Here is a 25208-nt window from a genome sequence, read left to right as displayed (position 1 = left end):
GTGTAACCGTTTGCAAAACAGCATCACAGTTTAATTAAAAAATATTTAAAAAAAAAAAAAAAAAAAAAAAACTATTTCTATGTACTTATTTTAAAATGCTTAAGCACATAATTCCCAGCGAAGTATATTGAATTTCAAGACCTCATCGTAACACAGTGACAAAGAAACGGCGTTCTGAGTAATTTAATTTTTTTTTTTGTTTTTCCTGCCTCTCAGCCTGGTGACACATACAGCAAGTAAACTTATTCATAAATAACAGTGCATAAAGGCCAAACTGTAACTACCCCCTCACCGTACCAAAGCCGTGTGCTGTTCTTCGTCTCCGAGAGGCTCTTTTCAAGCAAAAGGGTTCGACAATCAAATTTTCTTTAAAAAATAAAATAATAAAAAAAAAAACTTCATATAGCCAGAGCCAGCGATGAAAAAATAATTAAAAGACAGGGACTCGTGAAAATTTTGTTTGCGTTGGTGCACATAATAAAAACCAGTCCAACGACCATCCAGGAGCTGCAGAAACTTCGGAAACGTGCTGTCCTTCTCTCCGAGACATTTATTTGTGCACAGTCAGTTCTGGACACCTGCAAGAACCAGGATGCTGAGGCCCAGGACAGGTGGGTGTGCCGCTGCTGCTCTGAGCTCCATAGAGGTCGATCCTCCAGTTCCGTCGCCGCCTAGAGCCCCTTCACCTCCCACAGAAAAATCTCATTGTAGGCAGAGGTGAAGAGGAATCTTCCGGAAGGGGAAAACTGACACACCTGTACGGCGTCACTGTGCGTTGGGAAATCCTGGAACTTGCCGTCGGTCGTCTTGATGAGCTTCAGCAGCCGTTCTGCAGCGGTGAAGAGAAACAGCAAGAGGAGAGCGCATGCAGAGAGGACCCTTCGAAAGGAACCGTTCGGACCATTAAGGTCAGAAAGCGAACTGACCGTTGGAACCGACCGCGACGAGACGACTCCTGGGGGAGAGACTCAAGCACGTTGCCCAGTGAGAGAGGGCGATCTTGCGGGTGAACTGCAGAGACAAACAGTGCTTGAGACACGACTGCTCGGCCCGAACGAGAGAACGTTCCGGAAACAGCGGGAACAAGATCGCGTTTTCTCAGTACCCCAGCGCTATTGTCAAAAACCTGTTGATAAACACTTCAGCTGACTGTAAGCTCAATTAATGATTATACGGAGGATGGAAACAGATGCTACTTTATATTTACCCAAATTAACCAAGTTTAGTTTTGACTGATAACACAATATAACAATTTTATTACGTCGATTTTTTCTTTTTTTTTTTTTTGCATTTTCCATTCAGTTCTGTTAGACTAAATATACTTTTGCCGTTATTTGAAACGAGCAAATTTTGCCGAATTTTGGCGCCGGGTCCCGAGCACCGAATATTCCAGTAGTTTTTAGGATCTGATGCTTTCTAGAATGTTCCGGCACTTTCTAGAATCTTCCAATGGCTGTAAAGTACCAAACTAAAACTGACACTCTAGAAGAACTAGTGGTGTTTTTGTAATCAGTAAACTTTAACAATAATGCAAAAGTTAACATAACTGAGAAATCTGATACATTTTGTCACATCATGTTATTTAAATTTGGGTTGATTATTATAGTTGTTTAGAATCCAATTCTACCCTAATAGTAATTATTTTACAGATGAATAGCTACAGTAGCAAAAATCGAAATAACTTTAAAAAAAATGTTGTTACATAGTGGATTACCTGCTTCTTGGACAGGCTGTAGAATGAGAGCTCCATCTCGGCACCATACCCTGTGTAAAGTACCACGCCTGGGTCACAGGGGCAAAAAGCACCCAAGCTGGGGGGCAAACTCCCCGGCTCCTGTAACAAACAGGTTAAAAAAAAAAATAACTGTCGACTAAAAAAAAAAAAAGGAATGAACTGATATTATAATAATCACCAGACAACTAAACGAATAAATATTTTACAAACAAACAAATGTGTTAATAACCGAGCCTGTGAACAAAGGCTTTCTTTCTGCATCCAGAGCCTTCCGGAAGGATCCAGATCCCACTTTACTGAATTACAAACGATACAGTAAAATTTCATTCTCTATTATATACTATATTTTAAAATACTAAAACTCAAAATTAAGGCGACATTATTTTCATGTTTCAAAGTATATGTAAGACAGATTAAAACGGAAACAAGCTGTTTGTGTATCGCTATTAACAGCGTGGAGTAAAACGACCCACAATCACTGCTGGTAGGTATGAACCCCAAAAGATAGATAAGATAATATTGGATGGATTTGGATGGATTTGGATGGACGGATGGATGGGCGAGTGGGCGGATGGATGGATGGATGGGCGGGTGGGCGGATGGGTGGGTGGGTGGGTGGGTGGATGAGTTGGGGATTTTGTTATGTTAGGGTAGGTGGATGGATGGGTGAGTGAGTGAGTGAGTGACTGACTGGTTACAGTTACTGTCTGGATCCAAAGATCACAGGTTCAAATTCCAGCTGTAGTACCCTTGAGTAAGGTACTTACCCTGAATTGTTCTGGTGGTTTAAAAAAAAAACAAAAAAAACCCAGCTGTACAAATGGGGAAATAATTGTAAGCTTAACACTGTAAGTTGCTTTGGAGAAAAGAGTTGTGAATAAACGTAAATACGTACCTCGTGGCTGCAGTGGGCAGGGAAGGTGAGCCAATCCAGGAGTTCACACCTATCTTGGGTCCAGTCCGACACCCAGACGCTGACGCGCCGATCCGCGCTCGCCGCCAGCCACATCTCGCTTCCCTCCAGGCCAAACTCCTTGTGCTACAAAAAAAAAAAAAAAAAAAAAAAAAAGAAAACCACAGGCGCCTTCACTACATCGCACGGCACACAGAAATACAGCCGTGCATTTCGACACAGAACGATTATTACGAAATCGCCTTTTCTGCCGGTTACATTGTAGGAACAAGTGTGTGTCTTTGTTCTCACCTTCTTGGTCACACACTGGATTGTGCTGAGCGGAGCTCCTTTGTGATCCGTTATGACGCGGACGGTCATTCCGGTGAGGGGGCTGCTGACCGCCACAAGGCCGTCTTTCCCTCCGGACAGGAGGACCTGACCTGCTCCCACACACACACACACACACACACACACACACACACACACACCAGTCCGCTCAACTTGGTCTGCAGAATACGAACACTGACGCTGTCTACCATCCGCTGGTATTCGACGATGCAGAAACGCAACCTGCTACGAGTTACTAGACCCACGAAATCCCATTTGTCTAACGTTGGGGCTCGTTAAGGACTGGATAAGGATTCGTTATGTTCCAATATGTGAATCCATAGAATTAAATTTTTCCCCCAATTTACTGTACGCCGAAAGTAGATTTATGCTTCATAAAAAAACACCCCATGATTATTAACTACAAATTTAGCTTATTTCAGTGGGTGGGGGATAGAGGGGTAACTTACTATCGTACAGTACATTACCTACCATGATTTACCTATCCATACAGATGGGTAATGTTCACCGGGACCATTTCTCAAAGGTGCTACAGCAGGAGGTGGGAGTCGAACCCACAACCTCCTGAGTTCAAGGGCACCTCTAACCACCGTGCCGCCTGTTTTAGAGGAGTAAAGCACCTCTGTGTAGCGAGGAGACGCAGGCGACGCCACCTCACCTTCCGCCGAGCACTGCACCGCGGTAACGGTGACCTGGTGAGGCTGCAGCTTGAGCTCCATCTCGGAGGTGGCGATGCGGAAAACACGCAGCGTGCCGTCGCTGTAGCCCGCTGCCACGCGCTGGTCTCCTCGGTCGGGGCTCAGCAAGGCGCTCCAGCAGATACACGTGCAGCTCTGCTTCGGCGCAGGAAGGGAACGCACGAGTGAGACCGCGGTACGACCGCCATTTACAGGTTGCCTTTAGGAAGTGCGCCGCTCACCTGGTTCAGCACCTGGAACTGCACCACCAGCTCGTTGCTGGGGGCGGACCACACGCGCACGCTGCCGTCCTCCCCGCACGTGGCAAAGTGCTTCTCGCTCGGGCTGAAGACCACGCTGCTCACCTGGGTGCAAAGAGCCAGGGGACCATAAACAGGCAGCAGTGACATTTGTTTTACTACATTTACCAGTATTCATTTAGCTGATGCTTTCCCCATTTACACAGCTGGGTAATTTTACTGGAGTAATTTACAGCAAGCATCTTACTCAAGAGTACTACAGCTGGAGGTGGGATTTGAACCTGCGACCCTTTGGGTCCAAAGGCAGCAGCTGTGACCACTACACCACCAGCTGCCTCAACATGTTCCCCAACTCAACATCCCCACAGCTGTCCGTATCCGAACGAAGCACGATAAGTAACAGGTGGCACCGTGGTACAGCGGGTAGCGCTGGTGTCTCACAGCTCCTGGGCTGCGTATTCGGACGTGGGTTTGATCCGTGCTCGGTCTGTATGGAGCTGGCGTGTTCTCACCGTGTTCAAGTATGTTTCCTCCAGGTGCTCTGGTTTCCTCCCTCGGCTCAAAGACATTTCTTTCAGGTGAACTGGTGACTAAACTGCCCATAGTGTGTGTGTTAGTTACACGGCTCTGCTGCATAGGTGAGAATGGCAGTGTACTGTAGTGTATCTAACACCGTAAGTTACCCAGGATAAAGGTAAATTCTGGGTAAAAACTGCTGTAAATTGCTTTGGAGACAAGCGTCTGCTAAACGAACGAACGAAAAGCCAGCGCACCAGCGCCGGGGGTCTGTCCGTGCGGAAAAGCCTCGTTTCCCCAACCTGTACTTCGCCGGACATGCGTTTCCCAAAATGTTAACGGCACAGTGCACGAATGAGGTGACGGGGGACCCACCCTGCCGCGATGCCCGCTGATGAGTCGAATGCTGCTGTTCTCCACCCAGTTGATGTACCAAAGGGTCCCCGCCGTGGTGCCCACGATGCCGATGTCCATCGCGGCATCGAAAGCGGCACTCGCCACCGTGCCGTCCAGCGTCATCTCCTGCTCCATCAGCACCGAGACACTTCTACAAATAAAGGTATAAACGAAGGCAGAAAACCACAACCAGGGTGTTTAAGGACACACTTGTGATCCACCGTAAACGCAAACATCTACATTCACTTAATTAACTCGTTCACTCTTCAAGGCAGCTTGTAACGCTAAGCTACTTACACTGATTTACACATGTATGCAGCTGGGTAATTTGTACTGTACAATTCAGGTTAAGTACATTGCTCGAGGGTAACACAGCAGGAGGTGGGATCTGAACCCGGGTCCTTTGAGTGCAAGGTGGGTGCTCTAACGTCTACACCCCCTGCTGATCCAAGGACTGTGGTACTGAACTTGAACTAAGTAAAATACCCACCTCTCTACATGGGTAAAATCACGTGTCTGTAGATAAAGCAATAATGTGAAACTCATTTGGACCTAAAATATTAAAATATCAGTGATTTATGGTTCATAAAAGTAACGGCTGCTTTCTGAAGTATGGTCCTAAATACGGTAACCGTGACGCTGATAGCAAACATCCGGTTGGGGCGAGAAGGTGGACGACCTCCACACCTGTCCTGTGAGCTCCTCGGGGTATGTCCCCCGAGCTGGAAGTCCCGGACGGCGGTCACGGCCCACAGCCGGATCCTCCTGGTGTTGCTGCCGGTCATGAGGCGGTTCCCTCGGCACAGCAGTACCCCTGTGTAGACACCGGAACGACGGAGATGAACATTCCGACTTGAACAAAAAATTTATTTAATTTTATAGCCATTGGGCCATATTCATGGTGGGATATATGTCCATAGGGTTAGTTTCATTAGCAACATTTGTATTCTCATTTCCGTAACGTGCCGTGTCATTCCCATAACGTACCACATAATTTCTAAAATGAGTGTTCTAGAGGTATCTTTTGGAGAGGAAAATATATATATATGTATTTCATATATGTCACCCAACTAATACAAATGAGATTTGCGCTTTATATTAATGCGCTTGCTTTTCTAGTGATAATTTAACAAAAAAATATATTTCAAGATCCAGCGTCAAAAACGTACTTTGTTACGGTAATGACACAAATTGAGTAAAATAGAAAAATAATAATTTAAAGCTTTTAATAAGGATCTACAAGTTATCTGGCGTAAAGATATTGAAAATAATATATCAACACACATTTGTCATACAATCAAAACTGTTACGGTAATGACCGAAGCGCCCAGAGTAGAACGCTAGCGGAGCACGTCGGCTAGTTAACAAGGCTCTGACCGATCTCGCCCTCGTCCGCCTCCCAGCTCATGAAGCAGCGCGTGGTTGCGCACTCCCAGGCGCAGACGTGTCCGCGGTTTGTGCCCGTGTACAGGATGGATTCGGTGCTGTAGCACAGCGCTGTGAGCTCCACCTCGCCCACCTGCTCTGGTACGGGCACCCTGTGCACCTGTAGAGACGGTTGGACCGTGTTCAGTCTCTGCATTCAGTAGGGACATGCACCATCATCATCATCATCATCATCATCATCATTAGTGCTTCACTGATGCCTTTGGCCAAACTCACTTTGCTAATTTCAAGAATGTGGAGCATTTTTCTAAAAACTGACTAAATATAGTATGAACTAACGCCAAACGTATGTTTAGTCTAACAAAACTGAACGAAAAATGCAAAAAAAAAAAAAAAAACGAATACATAAAATTTTGGTTACATTGTGAACCCAGATTTAAATGAGGAAGGAATTTGGGGGATTTGCTCCTCTAAGGAAGCGAAACGGTGGTGGTTAAGAGCTGGACTCACCTTGAGCTCCACATTCTGGCCACGAGACTGGAGGAAGCAGAAGGTGGCACCGGCACTGCCCACGCATGTCATGTGGCCGGCGGAAGTCGGGCTGAAGCCGACGTCGTGGAGCGCCTCTGGCACGGCGATGCTGCTCAGCAGCTGGTATGTCCCGGTGCTCCACAGCGCCACCCTCAGGTCCGTGTAGTCACCTGCGAGTGGGAGCACGCGCACAAAAACGCACCGAGTGTGTCACACATCGACTTCACAATGCCACGCACCTGCCACACCTTGGGGCCGGTTCACGCACCGACGGAGACGAACAGCAAGTCGTCCCTGGAGAACGCGATGGCCTGCACCTCCCCCTTGTGGTAGGACATGGTGTTTTTCCGGGCGGCGTCCCTGACGTCCCAGATGCAGATGCGGCTCTGAGAGCCGCCGCGACCCGCCGACGCCGAAGCCAAGGTCTGCGCGCAGGAGAGGTCGCAGGTGAGTGCCGTTGCGTCCCCTAACGCGCCACGCGGTCACGGGCGGCCAGCTGGGTACCTGTGCGTCGTTGGACACGGCCAGGGAGGAGATCTCCTCCGTGTGCCCGAGCCAGTGCTGCTGGGAGCCTGTGTGCAGATCCTCCACCACCACCACGCAGCCACAGGAGTAGGCGAACAGGCCTGAAATGTTTGGAGCTCGGTCAGAAGAAAGCAAGCGCCCACCAACGTGACCGCCGAGTGACCACGAAGACACCACGGCCTTTACCTGTATCTGGATTCCAGACCATGTTGCCCCGCCCATTGCCGTTGTATCCAATCACTGCCTTCAGCAACAAGCCCTCCTGTCCAGCAGGGGGCGCTGCAGCGCACTGAGAGCGTGTCACAGAGAACAGATTCAGGAGGGGTAGAAATATTTTTCAGATCCACATCTTATTCGTACACTTTGGCTCACTTTCTTCTCCAAAGCCACTTGCAGTGATTTATCCATTTATACAGCAGGGTAATTTTTACCACATCAGTTCAGGGTAAATACCTTCATCAAAGGAAGTACAGCAGGACAAGTGAAGCCCTACCCCATGTGCCCTCCACCACACACACACACACACACACACACACACACACACACACACACACACACACACAAAAGCCCGGCGACCCACATGAAGCAGCCTTGACTTAAAAGTGGCAGGTGACATTAAACTTAACATTTTGCTTGACCATTCCATCATTTTTCTTCATTTTCCAGCTGTTTAATGAAAAATTGTCATAAAACGCATTATGGTTTCCTTTTCATTAAAAAAAAAAAACACATAGAAAGGAAAATATTTAATTAGAACTAACATGTCTGTTCCAGGTTACATTTTTAACCTCTGTGGAACCATTCATTAACTGGAGTATGAAAAATATTTGACAAACGTCTGTCTCGTTGCTGTGTGTAATTTCTCGTCAGCAGTTCGCGTGTTGATAAACCTTAACGCAGAACCGAGATCCTGAGCAACAAAACGGCGGTTGAACGATGGGTTCGGTGCTGGCGCGGTAAAACTCGGGAGGGAGCCCTGCTCACACGTGCACCACAGGGGAATTACCGTACCTGAGCCTGGGAGAACATCTTGAAGCGAGGGGTGAAGTGTCTGTAGGCATCTGGGCGAACCGGTGACCGGTCCCTCTGTTCATCACCTGTTTGTCACAAAAATAATGAATTTAAAAATCATCACGTTCAAATATTTCAATGCAGAAATTCCGATATTCGGATACTAATCCGGGGGTGCGGTGGCGCGGCGGGTTTGGCCTGCGCCTGCTCTCTGGTGGGTCTGGGGTTCGAGTCCCACTTGGGGTGCCTTTTGATGGACTGGCGTCCTGTCCTGGGTGCGCCCCCTCCCCACCCCGAGCCCTACGCGCTGTATTGCCAGGTTAGGCTCCGGCTCGCCGCGACCCCCCTTGGGACAAGGGGCTTCCAACAATGTGTGTGTGGATACTAATCCAGACAGCCTTGAGCTCTTACCGGGGTGCGGCACAGCCGTCGCGGTGCGCAGGCCATTTGTGCGCGTACGCTGGTCGTCCTTGGCAACCATGTCCGTGACACGCAGGAAGGAGCCTCCCGCTGGAGGGGGAGGGGTGTCCAGCTCTGTGTCCTCCGTGTCCTCGCAAAGGGACAGGGTGTCCAGAGCTAGAGGGACGCAAAGGGAGCCACGGGCAAAAAGGCAGCTCTGCTCTGACGGGTGTGGGAAGGAGTTACCCGCTGTGCCGTCACACAGGACAGCTGGTAGAGTAGTGGTTACACCTGCTGTCTTTGGACCCAAAGGTCATATATTCCAATCTCACCTTCATCTATAATACCCTTGAGCAAGGTACTTACCCTAAACTGCTCTAGTAAAGTTACCCAGCTGTATAAATAGGCAAATAATTATACGCCGCTTCGCAAAAAGGTATCGGTTAAACGGAAAAATATAAATGCGGTACGAATTTTCAAAGATATGAAAATTAGGATGCTTTGTTTTTTTTTTTTTTTTTTAATTCTCATCGTTTGTTTGTTTTCCCCAAAAAAAAAAAAAAAAAATTTCTGCGTTCCCACGTCCAGCCGTTAGCAAACGGTGCAGGGGTGCGGGATCGGGTTCGTTCAACTCGCGACCACGGTGTTTACAGATTGCGTCCGGTGTTCCTGAATGTCTGTGAGCAATAAGATGAGGAATTCATTAGATGGGAGAAGCATTTAATAGATGCGTGCGCATACGATGTATTTTTTTTTTTTTTTTTTTAAATTAACCTTTATCTTGACGCAGCAGATTTTATAGAACCGACCTGGACAATAAATCAAGGTACGTCTCCATCATCTAACCTCTTTCGTATAATTAATAAAGCCGAAAGCGGCCGGATGCCGACGAACGTTCACATGTTCATGGGACGAACTGGTCAACAGTCAGCACTGAATAATAGGTTATGACCTTTAAATGCCCCCAGTATGAACAAAAATGAACATTTTTGTTTTAAGTTTTCAATCATTTTATAGCATTTTATTCCAAGTTATTCAGATATTAAAAGTCCTTCAAAAATCCCTCTTAAGCTCTTGCTCCTATGCTCATCTTTACGCTGCGCGATCGTGGGCGAGCTGCTCCTGCTCACGTTCTCACCTTCGTGATCAGGGCTGTGCGAAGAGCCGGCGTCCAGGCAGGGCGGAGACGAAGAGGGGAGGGGCGCGGCTTTCCGGGGCGTTCCGTCGCACCGCGCCAACATGCTGACGTCCAACTCCCGGCTTCCTGCGGGCGCCGAGCGCGTCGGCGTATCGGTCCGCTCGGCTTCCGAACGTCGAGCATCAGAGAAGCTTCTGCCGAACCTACCGATTGCGGCCGACCGCCTTCGTCGTTCCACACGCTCACCTGGCTTAAAGGCGGGAGGGGAGCTGGTCAAGGAAGGAGAGCTGAAGGAAGGAAGAGGGAAAGCACATGTGTTCAGAAGCGCAAATGGGACAGCTGGCGATGTGTGTGTGTGTGTGTGTGTGTGTGTGTGTGTGTGTGTGTGTGCGCGCGCGTCTTACCTCCTCTCGGAGGCTGACTCCTGTTGATGGGCCAGGAAGTCCCAGTAGTAGATGGCGTCGCCGACGCTAACCACACCCAGCTGGTCTGGGGTGAAGGCCACCTGCTGGATGGGCTGGGAATGACCAATGAACACCTGAGAAAAAAAGAGCTGCTGTGAAACTTCCAGTAAAAAACACCAACAGCGTGTGATCGGCCCCTCTCAAGTCGGTGTTCCGTCAGTTCCGCGTTTCTTCTCTCCGTGCTCAAGCAGCGTTCCCACCGAGCGATCCGGCGTCCTCCCACGCCCAAACGCGACGCAGGTCGAAAATATGGACCGTGTAAAGACAGCAGGTGGCAACAGGTAGCAGGTGTCTTTATATACTTTAAACATATGAAAATATGTGAAGAAAGCTGGTAGAAGGTCTGTAGTTGTGAGAAAGTTTATGAACCCCTTTGGAATGATCTAGACTTCTGTATGAATGGCTCCTAAAATCTGATATGATCTTTAAGTCACAGTAATAATATACTGTTATACGATGCATAATAATAAAAAAATATAATATATTGGGGGGGCACAGTGGCGCAGCGGATTTGGCCAGGTCCTGCTCCCTGGTAGGTCTGGGGTTCGAGTCCTGCTTGGGGTGCCCTGTGATGGACTGGCATCCTGTCCCGGGTGTCCCCCCTCCCCCTCCAGCCCTGTGCTGCCAAGTTAGATTCCGGTTTGCTGCGACCCCACTTGGGACAAGTGGCTTCAGACAGTGTGTGTGCATGTAAAATATATAGTCTGTTTATTTAACAATAATATACAACATTTTTTAAAAATAGATATAAACTAAAAGAGTTTTCTATAGAGGAATGGGCCAAAATACCTCCTAATTGCTGCACAGATATGCTCAGCAGGTACAGAAAGCATTTGTTTTGGATTATTGACAATGAAGATAATTATTAATATAAGGCTTAAGGGTACTTTTCCATCAGGGGCCTTTATTGATAGAAAAATTGGTTCAATGAAATTGGTTCAGTCAAATTGGCTGTGTGTGTGTGTGAGATTATATATATATATATATATATATATATATATATATATATACATACACACATATATATATATATACACATATGTATATTAAAATATGATTCCTCATTATTAAGACTTAGAAGAAGATCGGATCACATTTTCAAGGCATTCGTGTAGAAATCCAGATGATTTCAATGGGGCTCATAAACTGCATCTGGTTTCATATGTGCGAAAAACTGAAAAATCCACCTGCTTCGTCCCTTTTACTTAAACGGCTGGGTAAGAACGCGGTCGGTTTGCGTTTCCCAGGACGGAGGAGACCCGTCTCTGACCTGTGCGTTCACGTCAAGCCGCATGCTGTAGTCCCACACCTTGACGGCCTTGTGACCCGCGGTCAGAAGGAAGCGGCCGTCCTCGCTGACCGACATCGAGGAGCACTGTTGCGTGTGCACCTTGGACACCTGCAGGGAGACGGTACACACACACACACACACACACACACACACACACACACACACACACACACACACACACACACACACACACACACAACACGGGAATCAGCGTCGGTGCTGGGGACGCGGGGCCCTTTCCGGGGGTCGGGACCCGACATGCTCTCGCTCGCCTCTCTCAGCAGCCTCCCCGTCTGGGCGCTCAGCCACAGGATCTTGTTGGCGGAGGTGGAGACCAGCAGGTGTCCCGTGGAGACGGGTGGGAAGCACGCCCTCACGGCCGACTCCAGGGAGGTGCTCTCCGCATCCAGGATGCTCACGTCCACCCGCAAGAGCTGCGGGACAAAGACCGCACCCTGAGCCCTGCTGCTGGAGCGCCCCCCCCGGGGGATCTTTAGCAAAAAAATTCTCGCTTCCACGCCGAGCAGCGATGACAACCTCGTGTGGGCGGAGCTGTTTGGGAAGGAGGTACCTCGTCTAGGGAGCGAGCGTCCATCACCATCACCGTGTACTCGGAAGGGCCTACAAAAGCCAGGCTGCGACTGTCGCTGCTCACGGAGAGGGCGTCGGGACCACGCTCACTGCCTCGTGCCACCACGTTACCTGAATGTATTTACATTCATTCATCCATCCATCCATCTGACATTTTTCTCCAAAGCGACTTACAATGTTAAGCCGCTTACAGTTATTTACCCAGTTATGTAGCTGGGTAAAGAGTACCTTGCTCAAGGGTATTACAACCGGAGTTGGGATTCAAACCTGCAACCTTCTGGGCTGGGCTCACTCTACTTGGGTTACACATCATTTGGAGATGATGGAAAAAAAGGCCCAGCAGGTACCATCATGTCTAGGGCTGTCATCTTGAAATGTCAATGTTGCTGGTTCGAATCCCTTCCCCTTCAGTTGCACCCTTGATTAAGGTACTTAATCTGAACTTATAGAGTAAAAATTCACCAGCTCTATAAATGGGTTAATCTTTACCAGCAGCTTTATTTGCAAATCTTTACCATAATAAGTAAAAGATTAATGAAACATCATGTTTTTCCATTATCGGAGGACGCGGTGCTGCAGTGGGTTTGGCCAGGTCCTGCTCTCTGGCGGGTCTGGGGTTCGAGTCCCGCTTAGGTTGCCTTGCGGCGGACTGGCGTCCCGTCCTGAGTGTGTCCCCTCCCCCTCCGGCCTTACGCCCTGTGTTACCGGGTAGGCTCCAGTTCCCCGCGACCCAGTATGGGACAAGCGGTTCTGAAAACGTGTGTTTGTATAAACGGGTAAATCAGCGTAAGTTACTTGACGATACAAGTTTCTTTGGACGAATGTGTCCTCTAAACAAAAGAGTGAACGAAAGAAACAACCAACCGTGCAGGGGAAGCTGGTAGAGCTGCTGCCTTTGGACCCAAAGGTTACAGGTTCAAATCCCACCTCCAACTATAGTACCTTTAAGCAAAGGACTTACCTTCAAATTGCTCCAGTAAAATTTCCCACGCATGTAAATATACGATAATTTTATTTTGAAAAATAAAATACCAGGTCAAACATGCCGTAACAGCCCTGAGGAGCAGACTCACCAAGGACTCTGAGGATGCGGTGGTCCTCCTGGGATGAGTTGTAGAGACACAAGGTGCCCGAGGAGCACGCGCTGTACATGCACTCCCCGTCGGGGGAGAAGGTGACGCCGATCACCTCCCCTCGGTGCTGCCTGCAAACACACAGAGCGTGAGGTCAGCATCAATAAATCACCACACCAAACACTCCCTACTCACCGGCTTCACCCTTTCCATGGTGATTCATATATGAATTTCACATGGTTGGCATCACGTACGGAGGGTGGCACAGCGAGTAGCGCTGCTGTCTCACAGTGCCTGGGTGGGTTTCCTCCGGGTGCTCTGGTTTCCTCCCACACTCCAAAGACATGCTGTTCAGGTTCTCCCATAGTGTGTGAGTGACAGAGTGTGTTCCACTGGTATATGGATGAGTGACCCAGTGTAAGTAGTGTATCTAGCAGTGTAAGTAACCGCAGTGAATAAGGTGTGTGGGCTGATAACACTACGTAGAGTTCACTGGAAGTCGCTTTGGAGAAAAGCATCTGCTAAATGAAATAATGTGAATATAGATCATAAACAGAAAAAGACCAGATACCTTGCTGAAAATCCCCACAAAAACTGAACAGTACCAGCTGTCCTAAATAATGGAGTCCCAAGAGAGTCAAGTAATACTTGACTCCATAGTTTGCTAGAGATACAAACTGTGGAGACAGCAGAAGAGTCAGTACTACCAGGATCCAACTGGGCAAAAATGAGAAGCAATGCGAGGACCTGCTTCGTTTCTACGGCAACAGCGAGATGCGGTCCGTGGGCCCACGTGGATTCCGCTGGAAGCAGGATGTTCGCTTACTTGTGTTCCGCCAGCAGAGTGGAGTCGGCGATGTTGAAGACGCGAACCGTGCCCGAGCTGGAGCCGCAGGAGAACACCTGTCCGCTCGGGTGAAAGGCCACGGAGCAGGGGGTGTCGGGGGTGTCCTCGGACACAAAGTCATAGAGCTGGAGACACGGAGCAAGAGAACGTTCCTTTAGCGAACGCGGGGCATGGCGGTCACCTTGGGACCCAAAGGTTGCAGGTTCGAATCCCACCCTTGGGCAAAGCACTAACCCTAAATCACTCCAGTAAAATTACCCAGCTGTACAAATGGCAAATAATAACAAGTAGTCCAACATTCCAAGTCACTTTGGAGAAAAGTATCAGATAAATTAATAAATGTAAATTAAGTGACACAATGAGGATTAATTAACCCTTCGCATACCAACAGCAGAGGTGGTGCAGTGGTTACACCAGGGACCCAGGTTCAAATCCCATCTCCTGCTCCACTACCCTTGTGGAGGGGACTTAACCTGAACTAATGCAGTGAAAATTACCCTCCTCTACAAATGGGTAAATCATTGTATGTGGCTTAACGCACTAAGTCAGCTCAATGAAAAAGGGCTGTGTTATACATCACCTAGCAGAGAAACATCCTGAATGATGCTGATTTAGGGTTTAAAATTCAATCCCATATGAGGGTTGCCATGTCAAACCATTGCCCTAGTGTACCTGCTCTATTTACACCATGGTAATTTCCCTCAACATGTGCCTAAAAAAGGACCTTCCTGCATGCTGGTGCACCACTGCCTACCAGAGTGTCAGTTTGACAACCACAGCTGACGGCAGCGAGACCCTTCGAGAAGAATCCGATGACCGTCACGGTTGACTCGTACCTGCTGCATGGAATCCAGGTCCCACACGCGGACCGTGCCGTCACGGGATGCGGTGGTAATGTGCCTGTGGACACCGTCCACGCTGAATCCCAACACGGTGTCGGTGTGGGACCTCATCAGGGTGCTGTACTGACGAGTGCCCACGTCCAGGTAGCCCAGGTTCCCCGTGGCGGTGGCTGCCAGGACACCAAGCCCGTCGGAGCTAATGGAGACCAAGGTCACCGGTCCCTCGTGTTCTGGACGACAGGGTCACATCAACTCACTTCCACCCCAAACACTGGGGACATTGTGTTCTTTAGTACGTACAAGGGGTTCAGCATGGGGGTTAGAACTGCTGTATCTGGACTTGGGAGGCTATAGGTTTGAGTCTCGCCTTCTGCTGCAGTACTCTAGAGCGAAGCACAGGTAGTCCTCCACTTATGAGGGGGTTCCGGGGGGGGGGGGACACTCACGATCGAAACACTGAAAAAAAAATCACGCAAACTAGAGCACACATACATTGGCGTACGGGGTCGCGGCGAACCAGAGCCTAACCCAGCAACACAGGGAGCAAGGCCAGAGGGGGAGGGGACACACTCAGGACGGAACACCAGTCCATCACAAGGCACCGCAAGCAGGACACGAACCCCAGACCCACCAGAGAGCAGGACCCGGCCAACCCCGCTGCGCCACCGCGCCCCCTTGCGAACAAGAACCTACTCTTCAGATGTTGAGAGACAGAGGCGCTGAGCCTGGGTCATGTGACACGTGTGCTCTGATTGGCTGATGTGTTATGCGAGCTCTGATAGGTCAAAACACACGGCCCTTCTGGAGGCGTTTTGCATTTTTTTTCCGAAAATTTAAAAAAAAAAAAAAAAAAAAAAAAAATTTACATTTTTGTTCTCTGTTAATCCTGAAATCCCTTTTTCTTGTGTCGGCTGTTTGCTCCGCGGTTGGACTGTAATAAACTTAACGGGGTGGTCGTAAGTCTGGGCGGTTCTAAGTTGGATACGTCGTAAGCTGAGGACTACCTGCATTTACCCTGAACTGAAACAGTAAAAATTACCCAGCTGCATGAGTGGGTTAATCTTTTAAAGTAACTTAATGTTTTAAATGGCTCTGGAGGGAAGTGACAATAAGCGAAATAAACAAGTGTAACTGTCGCTACTGGGCTCAGAGGAAGGAGCTCTCATAAATAAGGCAAATACATTTCTCCAAAGCTATTTACTATGGTAATTTACCTACAATTATTTAGTATTTATACAGCTGGGTAATTTTACCAGCGCAATTTAGGGTAAGGACCTTGCTCAAGAGTACTACAGCTGGGGGAGGGAGGGAGGGAGCGTGATTCGAACCCGCAACCTCTGGGTCCAAAGGCAGCAGCGCCAACCGCCGCGCCACCCAGCGCGCGCTCAAGACAAACGGAGTCAGGATGTCTCGCCGAGTCCTGCTTCGCTTACCGGCCTCCAGGAACACAGCGGAGAAATCCAGGGGCCACAGGCGCAGGTAGCCGTCCTCGGAGCCCGTCGCACAGAAGGCAGAGGAGATGCTGATGCTGTTCACCGCAATCCCTGGAGCTGAAAACAGCCAACGGAATAAACCGGCCCCGAAAGGAAACCTCAAACCTTTTCCGGACGGAATCCAAACCGCCTCTGCGTTCGCGTTCAAAGCTCTGCCCCGTTTCCTCCAGCTTCTCTGCGTTTCACCCGCAAGTTTCTCTACGTACTTAGTCTCCAGCGCCGCATCGACGAAGAGCAGCGCATAAACGTATTGGGCAGCAGGTGGCGTGGCGATTAGAGCGGCCACCTTGCAATCGGAACAGCCAGGTTTAAATCCCACTTCCTGCTATAGCTCCCTTGTGCAACATATTTACCCCGTATTAATGCAGTACAAATTAACCCGAAAAGTGCCTGTTTTATAATAATTAAATATAATAAATAAATAAATTACATGTATAATAAACAAATGAAATGTATAATAAATTAATTGTATTTAGCTGATGCTTTTTTCCAAAGAAACTTACACTGTTAAGGTACCCACAGTTATTTTCCCCATTTATCGAGCTGAGAAATTTTTTACTGGAGCAATTTAGGGTAAGTACTTTGCTCAGGGGTAATACAACTGGAGGTGGGGTTCCAACCGACACCCTACTGGGTCCAAAGGCATCAGCTCTAACCACTGCACTACCAACTGCACCACAAAACAAACATACCAATTTAAATGTAAAAAGTGAAAGTATGTGGGCACAAACTAAAAAATGTTGTCCTTCTACCTTTTAAAGTGAGGAAGTTGAGCACTTTTTCCTTTTTTTAAAAAAAAAAAATCTCAAGTCAGTCGGTATGGAAAGTGAATCGTTAACAAGGGCCCGGATGCCCAGACTAACCGGTGCTGAGGGTCTGCTTGTCTCTACGCTGGTGGCGGGTCTGCGGGGCGGGAAGCAGCCTCCTGACGTTCTTAATCGCCACGGTCTTGTAGTCGATCTCCAGTATGTGGCCACTCCCGCTGCTGGCGAACCTGAGCGGACAAGTGTGCGATCGGTGGTGAGCAATGAGTCTGACTCAGAAGTGCCGTTTGTCGCAGTGGCAGGCTGGCAGACCCACAATGCATCGGGGTGAAGGAGCAGTCAGTCTGCTGGAGCTTAGAGCCAAAAAGGGTTTGCGGTCGAAACATAAGTTCATTTTCCGTGCTACTCTGGTTTCCTCCCACAGTCCAAAGACATGCAGTTCTGGTGAGCTGGATATCCTAAATTGCCCGTTGTGTGACCGTATGTGAATGTGTACACGTTCGGCTACCCTGTGACGGGACTGTACCCCCCCACACACCCTCAGCCTTGCACCCAGTGATTCCAGGATAGGCTCCAGACTGCCATGACCCTGACAAGGACAAGCGCTTCCCAAAAGCAAGTGAGGCGAACGCTCTATCGTGTAATAGGGCTTCTCTCCCTAATTTGCACATTATTCATGATAAAACCTAAAACAAAAACACACATTTTCATGCTACACTATCACAATTATTCCTTTTGCTGATGCTTTTCTCCAAAGTGACTTACAGTGTTAAGCTATTTACAATTATTTACCCATTTATACAGCTGGGTATAAGTACTTTTACTAGAGTAATTTAGGGTAAGTACCTTGCTCAAGAGCACTACAGCCAGAGGTGGGATTCACAATTTGGGTCCCAACCCAGCAGCTCTAACCACTAGGCAACCAACGGAAGGGTGTCCATAGAGGTCAGGGAATGTCGGCAATCTGTAGTAATACGTTTGCATTCCTGCACCACGCTATGAATAAAATAGAGAGTATAAAGAGGCAGTCGGTAGTGTAGTGGTTACAGCTGCTGCCTTTAGACCCAAAGGTTGCAGGATCAACTCCCATCTCCAGCTGTAGTACTCTGGAGCAAGGTACACACACACACACTTTCTGAACCGCTTGTCCCATACGGGGTCGCGGGGAGCCGGAGCCTAACCCGGCAACACAGGGCGTAAGGCTGGAGGGGGAGGGGACACACCCAGGACGGGACACCAATCCGTCGCAAGGCACCCGAAGTGGGACTCGAACCCCAGACCCATGGGAGAGCAGGACCTGGTCCAACCCACTGTGCCACCGTGCCCCCTGGAGCAAGGTACTTAGCCTAAATTGCTCCAGTAAAATTACCCAGCTGTATACATGGGTTTAAGTCCCTTAACACTGCAAGTTGCTTTGGAGAAAATCGTCAGCAAAATAAATGAACGTAAAGAGTGAGGTTGCAGCGTGTTGCGCACACAGATGAGGAGAGGGTGCACGAGGGAGCTCTCACAGCGTGCGGTCCTCGGGATCCCTGTCCGCAGAGTACCCCTCCTCAAAGGCTACGTCGGTGAAGTCCAGGGTGTGGTACTCGCCCAGGTTGACGGGGCAGGAGCGCAGCATCCCGCCTCGCACACGCCACAGGCGAATGTTGTCCCTCCCGCACGACACCATCCTGGCGGGAAGAGGCGGGTACCGTCTGTCAGTCGTCCTCGGGGGGGGGCATCGTAGATTTGAGCGACGAGGGCGGTCGAGGTACCTCGTGTCATCGAAGAAGGCGATCTTCATCGTGTGCACGTCCACATCGCTATGAGCCTTGGCCAGAACCGCCACTTCGCCGCCCTTCGTTGCCCGCTGCGTGTTCCACACGACCACCATCTGACACGTACGACAAAACACCGCGGTGCGGATCGAGGTGCGGTCGATACTGCGACAATCCTTTCACAAAGGCCAACGGCTCATAGAGGATGTGCGAGTAAAGAAACGCATTACATTAACCCAAAAATGTTCAGCAAAGTGTACAGGGGCTCCTCATATTACGAAAGGTCAAATGATAACATTTCAAAAAGACAGCTGGTAGCGTAGTGGTTAGAGCTTCTGGGTCTTGGGACCCAAAGGTTGCGGGTTCGATTCCCACCTCTGGCTGTAGTACCCTTGAGCAAGGTATTTACCCTAAATCGCTCCAGTAAAATAACACAACTGTATAAATGGGTCAATAATTGTATCTTAACATCGTAAGTCGCTTTGTAGAAAAGCCTCAGCTGAATGAATAGATGTAACGATTTGTCAGTATTTTCGCGTATGTTACGTCGCATTTTTTTCCCCCCCACTTATCCATCGTCGAAAATTTCTGATCGTAATACAGGAAATGCAACCTAAAATGTTTTTACCCTCCTTAGCTAATAGAGGTCATTAAATCAGGACAGGAGTGTGGGACCGGGTTCGTTCAATTCACTTCCACAGCGTTTATAGCCTCGGCACAGCGTTGGTCGGTGTTCGCGATCAACAAGAAGGATGCGCGCGGTTGTGGAACGAACGGGCCGTTTAGAAAATGAACATAACACGTATCTGCCGTTAACCTCATCGTGAAAAGCGTTGCAGGTCTTTGATTAATTAACTCTGGAAATTACCTCAGAGGTTTTCATCCGGTACTGCAGCTCCTCAGCTTGGGGCACAACTGAGACCAGCGTTCTGTTCATAACTCATTTTGTTCTTAACTCTGGGGTTACTTTTCTTACAGACATCACAATTAATAAAAATGTATTAATAAAGAAGTACCGTGATTTGTTCAGTAAAACTGAAGCTACAGTCCAAAATAACCAAGTGAAAACACTGTGTTGACACAGCCCTACCGAGCAAGCGACGAACAAACATGAGTCGCGAGCAAATTTTTGGTCTCGGTTTCATCCGTAAGGTGAGGAGCCAGCGAACACGGTACTCACCGTTTTGCCATGTTTGTCTTTGCCGACTCCACAGAGAACCCCACCACTACGCGAGAAACTGGAAAGAGCAGAAAACGGTGTCATTTGTTCATTTTCCCGTAGAAACACTACAGAAAATACCACGGTAGCGTAGCGGTTACAGCCCTCGCCTCCTGCTTGAAGGACCCAGGTGATCATTTACATCATATTTACAGTAACCCATTTAAGTGATGCTTTCCTCCAAAGCAGTGTGAAGCAACTTACCCAGCTGTGTAAATGGGTAAACCGCTGTAATTCTACTGGAGCGATTAAGGCTAAGTACCTTGCTCAAGGCTACTACAGCTGGAGGTGGGATTCGAACCTGCAACCTCTGGGTCCAAAAGCAGCAGCTCTAACCACTAACGTACTACTGATCAAAATACTAACCCTGAACTGCGACAGTAAAAGGTTACCCAGCTCTACAAATGGGAAACTTGTAAATGACCTTAGAGAAAAGCGTCAGATAAATAAATAAATAACTATGATAACACAATGTAACTAATCTTAAAACTATCATTTCATTATGTCAATTTTTTTTTTTTTTTTTTTTTTTAAATTTTCCACCAGTGCCGCATCTGGAGGGTGTCACTGTCGGGGGGGGTTGGTACCTGAGCGAAGACAGGGAGCGCGCTGGGGTCTTGAACACGGCCACGCAGTCTCCCCTCGAGTAGTTCCAGAGACGCACGACGCCCAGGGTGCCTGCCTGCGCCGACGCCAACACTGCGCTGCTGCCGTTGAACGCCAGCGCGGACACCTGCACGCAGTAACGCCACAGAAACAAGTCACAATTTGGGTACGAAACCCCGCCCCCCCCGAAAGTCTATGCAATTACAGGTGGTCCTCGACTTACGTCACACGCGACTCACAACCACCTGGACTTACAACGGCTGTGGCATCTTGCTTCCGAGTCCCGGCGTCCGGTCGGAACGCTTAAGGACGACCCCTGCGTGCGCTACGCGGTACCACGGGCTGTTCGCACCGCCGCAAAACACCGCGTTTCTTACCGTTTGGATGTCCAGCACTTACCGTGCTCCGTTCGCAAAAAATTAGCGTTACTGGTTCCCGTCAAGTTACGTTTTATTTAATAAGGCTAGCCGGTGAGAAAGTGAGTATTCCGATGGTGCCGAAAAGAAAGGCAAAGGGTAAACAATTTGAAGGGAAAAATAATAGAACGGCACGAAAAGATATATACATATTGTTATAGTATAATATACATTACGTAGACTAGAATGAAATAAAATTATTCATTATTTAGAACTATTATCTATTCTATTATTATTATGGTATTAAATGAATAACATGATAATTAGTAAAATAATATAGCAATTCCCAATTACACAACATAGCATTCGTGTCCAGTATGTTCATTGCTTCACTTATGGTTCATATAATTTTCAACCTATGATGAGGTCATCAGAACGGAGCGCTGTCGTAAGTCAAAGACTACATGTATTTAAAATAAAGAAAAAAAAAAAGAGACTACTTTGTCCATTACTTACCTTGTCCGTATGGCCAATAAAAAACCTCTGCTGTCCGGAGGCAACATTCATAGCAACGATCACCGCGTGACAAGGATAGACCACATCTCCAGCCTTCGTCCAAACGGCCTTGGGAAAGAGCACGGCGAACAATTAAGCGTCTCTCCCCCGAGTTCGGATCCGAGTCCTACGCGCCAACTCGGAGACGCCCGGACACTCACACACTTGGTGGTGCGACCTCCAAAACCGAAAATCCTCTTTAGCTTCAGTATGGGGTCGGGCTGCAGCTTCTGGGGAGGAACGAGAGGCGTGAGCGGAGGGAGCGTGGCGTCGAAGGGCGCCGATCCGAACCGAGTCCTCACCCGCAGCTTCGACGCCTTCTTGGAAGGCAGCGACAGCGGACGCGAGACCGTGGTGGACACGACCTGAAACGACACGGTAAAACACCCCAAGTAAAACTACGCTCCATTTTCTAAGTTCTGTTACATCGATCAGTATCGATCGCTGTGTGAGGGAGGGATAACCGGCGCCAAATGTAAGGAGTCCACCTCTTCCGTTTCGCCGTCCCCGTCTTGGGCAGCGGAGTTATGCTCTCGGCGCGCGAAAACGTGCACGCTCCCGTCGCTAGCGACCGGCGTCTTTGCGGCACCCTCCTCCTCCGAGGTTCTGAAGTCCGCCTGGACCTTCTGGCTTTTCCGCAGATCAGAGACGACGGCGTCGGAAGACGGCAGGCCCAGCTCAGGCACCCTGGTAGTCATGAGCGGAGCGCGATGCCTGGGCCGCTGCGGAGGAGAGAGCGGCGAGACCCCAATAAACTACCCGTCGAAAAGTTGTCCGACTCACAGAAACCCTGGGACGCAAAGAAGTCGTTCTGACGGGGACGAGCACACAGAGCGACCCCCAGACACGCGAGCGGCTTATGGATTCTTACCGGTTTTGGCGTGGTCATCTGCTCGATGACCGAGATCCTGTCCCGCACGGGCTTGCTGAGGTCAACGCTGCGGCACAACTCTGGAACGGGGCTCTTGCGGCAGGTCCCACCTTCGCGGCAAAGGCAACGGAGAAAAACACATAAAGGGAGTCCAACAAAGACGGCGCGAACAACACTGGGCGTTTTATGCGACTCACTGCCAGCGGGACTGGTGCGCCCCCTCTGAAAGGAATCGTGAGGCATTTTGGCTCCGGTAGACGGAAACCTGGGTAATAAACGAGACATCAGTCCAGATCGAGGTTCCGGTCCTCTCCAAACCCCATCTGAAAGGTTTAGGGAACAGTCCAGCCTGTCCAAGTCCAGAAGGACTTTAACATTTATGAATACCCACCTGATGTAGTCATAAAGATCATGCCAATCTTCCCCCTTTGGCACCGGGAAGCACATCTCCCGAGGCATTGGACAAGCTCCCTGCAGAGATACTCCTGCCTGTTTGGCCTCAGTAAAGGACAAACCTAAGGCGAAGGGAGAGAGGATAAGGCCCCGGTGATGCCGGGAGCGTTTCTCCGCACTTGCACCGCATTCCGTCCCTGGAACACGCACCCCTCCGCAAACCCCTCACCCGGATCGAACAAGATATCGCTGGTGAACACGTTCTTCACAGACATGCTGGCACACAGCCTGATGCTCTTGAGGTGGCTGTAGTGGCGGTTGAGGTAGACGGAGAGGATGTACCGGAGGTCCAGCACTAGACAGGTCCAGCGCACGGAAGCTGGGGCGGGACCCACCAGACCTGCGATCGCAAAGTGCCAACAATCACAACCGACGTTAATTTCAACTGTTTGCTTTTAAAAAACGAGCCCAGCGTTGGCCCATGCTTTACTGACAGCCATGTTCTCCAGCGGTAAAAAAAAATAAAAACTACATCTAAAACAAACCACATTTGTCTCCGCTAACTATAAAACCATTTGCAGCTTTTTAGGAGATCGCTCACTGGGTCGAAAGTGGACATAAAACACATGTCATATATACAGTACTGTTACGTTCCGACGCACGCGTTCGGTCGGGACGGTCGCGTCGTTCACCGTGTCGGGCCGTCCTGGCCGTGCTCTCGTACACGGAGCCCTTGGCGGCTCCGCACAGGAAGGGGAACTGCAGCCAGGTGGCTGTGGACTTGAACTCCTTAAACAGGTTGGAGAAGGAGACGCGGACCACTTGGCTCTCCTGAAACGCGAGACACGCGGGGAGACGTCCGGTGGAATTCAGCACGTTCGTCATTTTGAGACAATTCCAGGTTTGGATGAGGATGAAAGGAGCGAAAGACACAGAAACGACTCGAAAAGAAAGGCGCGATGATGTAGCGCTGTACCTCCGAGGCAACGTCCACGTGGACCACAAAGTGTTTGGAGGGAGCGGGTCTGAAGAGGAGGTAGAAATAGCGCCCGGTCAGCCCCAACGTCTGCGTCCCGGTTTTTGGCAAAAGGATGTAGTTGCTTGCCGGGATGCATCCTCGTATTCGGTAAACGGCAGACTTCAGCGTCTTGTCCTGCAGGGACGGAGGAAACGCTTCGATCGTGAATGAGAAGTCCGTGAGTTTACAGGGTCCGGTCCACGGACGGACGTGATCAGATCGGCCCGGAGGGAGCGCGTCGAACACGGTCGGAGGGTTTTACCGTGAGAGCGGCGACGTCCCCTTCTTTGGTGGATCTCCTCCATTCCTCAACCTTCACGTGCTTGAAGATGTTCACATAAGGCTGCTGCCACGCTGCGGTACCAAAGCAAAGTGACCACATACTCTATTCTGGTACAGTACAGAAAGTCCAGTACGCAACACTCTCCGTGTGTGCTGGGGAACTGTGACTGACTTATGATTTACGTAATCATTAATAATTAATATCTATCATTAATAACAAGGTCTGCTAGCACAAAACAAAAAGTTCGACAATAATAATTAGACAATTACATTTTTTTTTAACTTTTTATGCAGGTGGGAAAATTCATTCTGGGCGGTGGTACCACAGCGACGCCAACGGCGTTAACGCATCATGTTTTTGCAGTGTGGGTGGAAACCGGAGCACCGGGAGGAAACCCACGCGAACACGGGGGAAATGCAGAGTCTGAGCAGGATCGAACAGTGTCAGCGCTTATTGGTAATGACATCAGTCAAGCGCCGCAGTTATGCGCTGGACTTAGATATTAAGACATATATGATCATAATGTGACGTATAAAAAGTCCGGTTCGTTACCTTTCGAGGACATGACTGCGCGGGGCAAAAAAAAAAAAAGTCCAACGCTCCACACTAGTTCTTCTTCCTAATTCAATTTCACTGCGAGTCGCAGCAGCTAAACACTGAAGCAAATCGCTCTAAGCGCAGTGAGAGTCATAACAGATTCTTAAAAGGCATTTATTGTGCTAAGAAACTCTCGCGATCCGTCTTCGGCGCGCTCCCGTTACCGCAGGGCAGTGAAACTCGTCCCGTTCGCGACATTTCGGCTGCAAAACACCCGCTGATCCTCCCGCCGTCGCCGTCGCCGTCGCCGCCGCCGTATCCAAAGGCAACTCCGCTGCGCGCGCGCGCGCGCGGCCGTACGTGCTCCCGTTGCCTCATGGGATTTGAAGTTTTTTAGACGCACAATCGTTGCGCGCGTTCACAAGTGC

General features: G+C 49.2%; 1 protein-coding gene across 3 annotated transcripts; it reads right to left on the bottom strand.

Annotated features, from left to right (window-relative positions):
• Positions 1 to 118: 118 nt before the first annotated feature.
• On the bottom strand, positions 119 to 25069 carry wdr90 (WD repeat domain 90). 3 transcript variants are annotated; one of them, XM_029246942.1, is made up of 42 exons: positions 24796 to 25069; positions 24223 to 24314; positions 23919 to 24095; positions 23605 to 23773; positions 23172 to 23342; positions 22941 to 23064; positions 22747 to 22814; positions 22550 to 22659; positions 22167 to 22400; positions 21981 to 22043; positions 21840 to 21908; positions 21640 to 21747; positions 20749 to 20894; positions 20123 to 20180; positions 18940 to 19058; positions 18694 to 18855; positions 17282 to 17412; positions 16359 to 16475; positions 14920 to 15155; positions 14063 to 14208; positions 13237 to 13367; positions 12144 to 12274; positions 11845 to 12006; positions 11552 to 11680; positions 10222 to 10355; positions 9818 to 10104; positions 8692 to 8856; positions 8281 to 8366; positions 7456 to 7558; positions 7249 to 7370; positions 7013 to 7169; positions 6724 to 6914; positions 6205 to 6373; positions 5515 to 5641; positions 4807 to 4978; positions 3898 to 4020; positions 3637 to 3811; positions 2940 to 3070; positions 2631 to 2774; positions 1715 to 1834; positions 927 to 1011; positions 119 to 829 (listed from the first exon to the last, which is right to left on the bottom strand). In XM_029246942.1, the coding sequence occupies exons 1-42, from the start codon at positions 24806 to 24808 to the stop codon at positions 672 to 674; spliced, it is 5715 nt and encodes a 1904-aa protein (XP_029102775.1). In that variant the 5' UTR covers positions 24809 to 25069; the 3' UTR covers positions 119 to 671. The 3 variants fall into 3 exon arrangements, with proteins under 3 accessions (XP_029102775.1, XP_029102773.1, XP_029102774.1); XM_029246940.1 differs by having other exon boundaries at positions 21840 to 22043; XM_029246941.1 differs by having other exon boundaries at positions 21840 to 22043; positions 23635 to 23773.
• Between the last annotated feature and the right edge of the window lie 139 nt (positions 25070 to 25208).

This window comes from Scleropages formosus, chromosome 20, assembly GCF_900964775.1.
Source record: "Scleropages formosus chromosome 20, fSclFor1.1, whole genome shotgun sequence".
Classification (NCBI taxonomy): Eukaryota; Metazoa; Chordata; class Actinopteri; order Osteoglossiformes; family Osteoglossidae; genus Scleropages; species Scleropages formosus.
Note: the sequence above shows the minus strand (reverse complement) of the source record. Positions and strands in the feature narration are given on the sequence as shown.

Coding starts and splice junctions, on each gene's coding strand:
- wdr90 (XM_029246940.1), bottom strand. Junction 10,105..10,221: donor GAGTCAGCCTCCGAGAGGAG/GTAAGACGCGCG, acceptor TCCTTCCTTCAG/CTCTCCTTCCTTGACCAGCT. Junction 8,367..8,691: donor GACGGCTGTGCCGCACCCCG/GTAAGAGCTCAA, acceptor TGTGACAAACAG/GTGATGAACAGAGGGACCGG.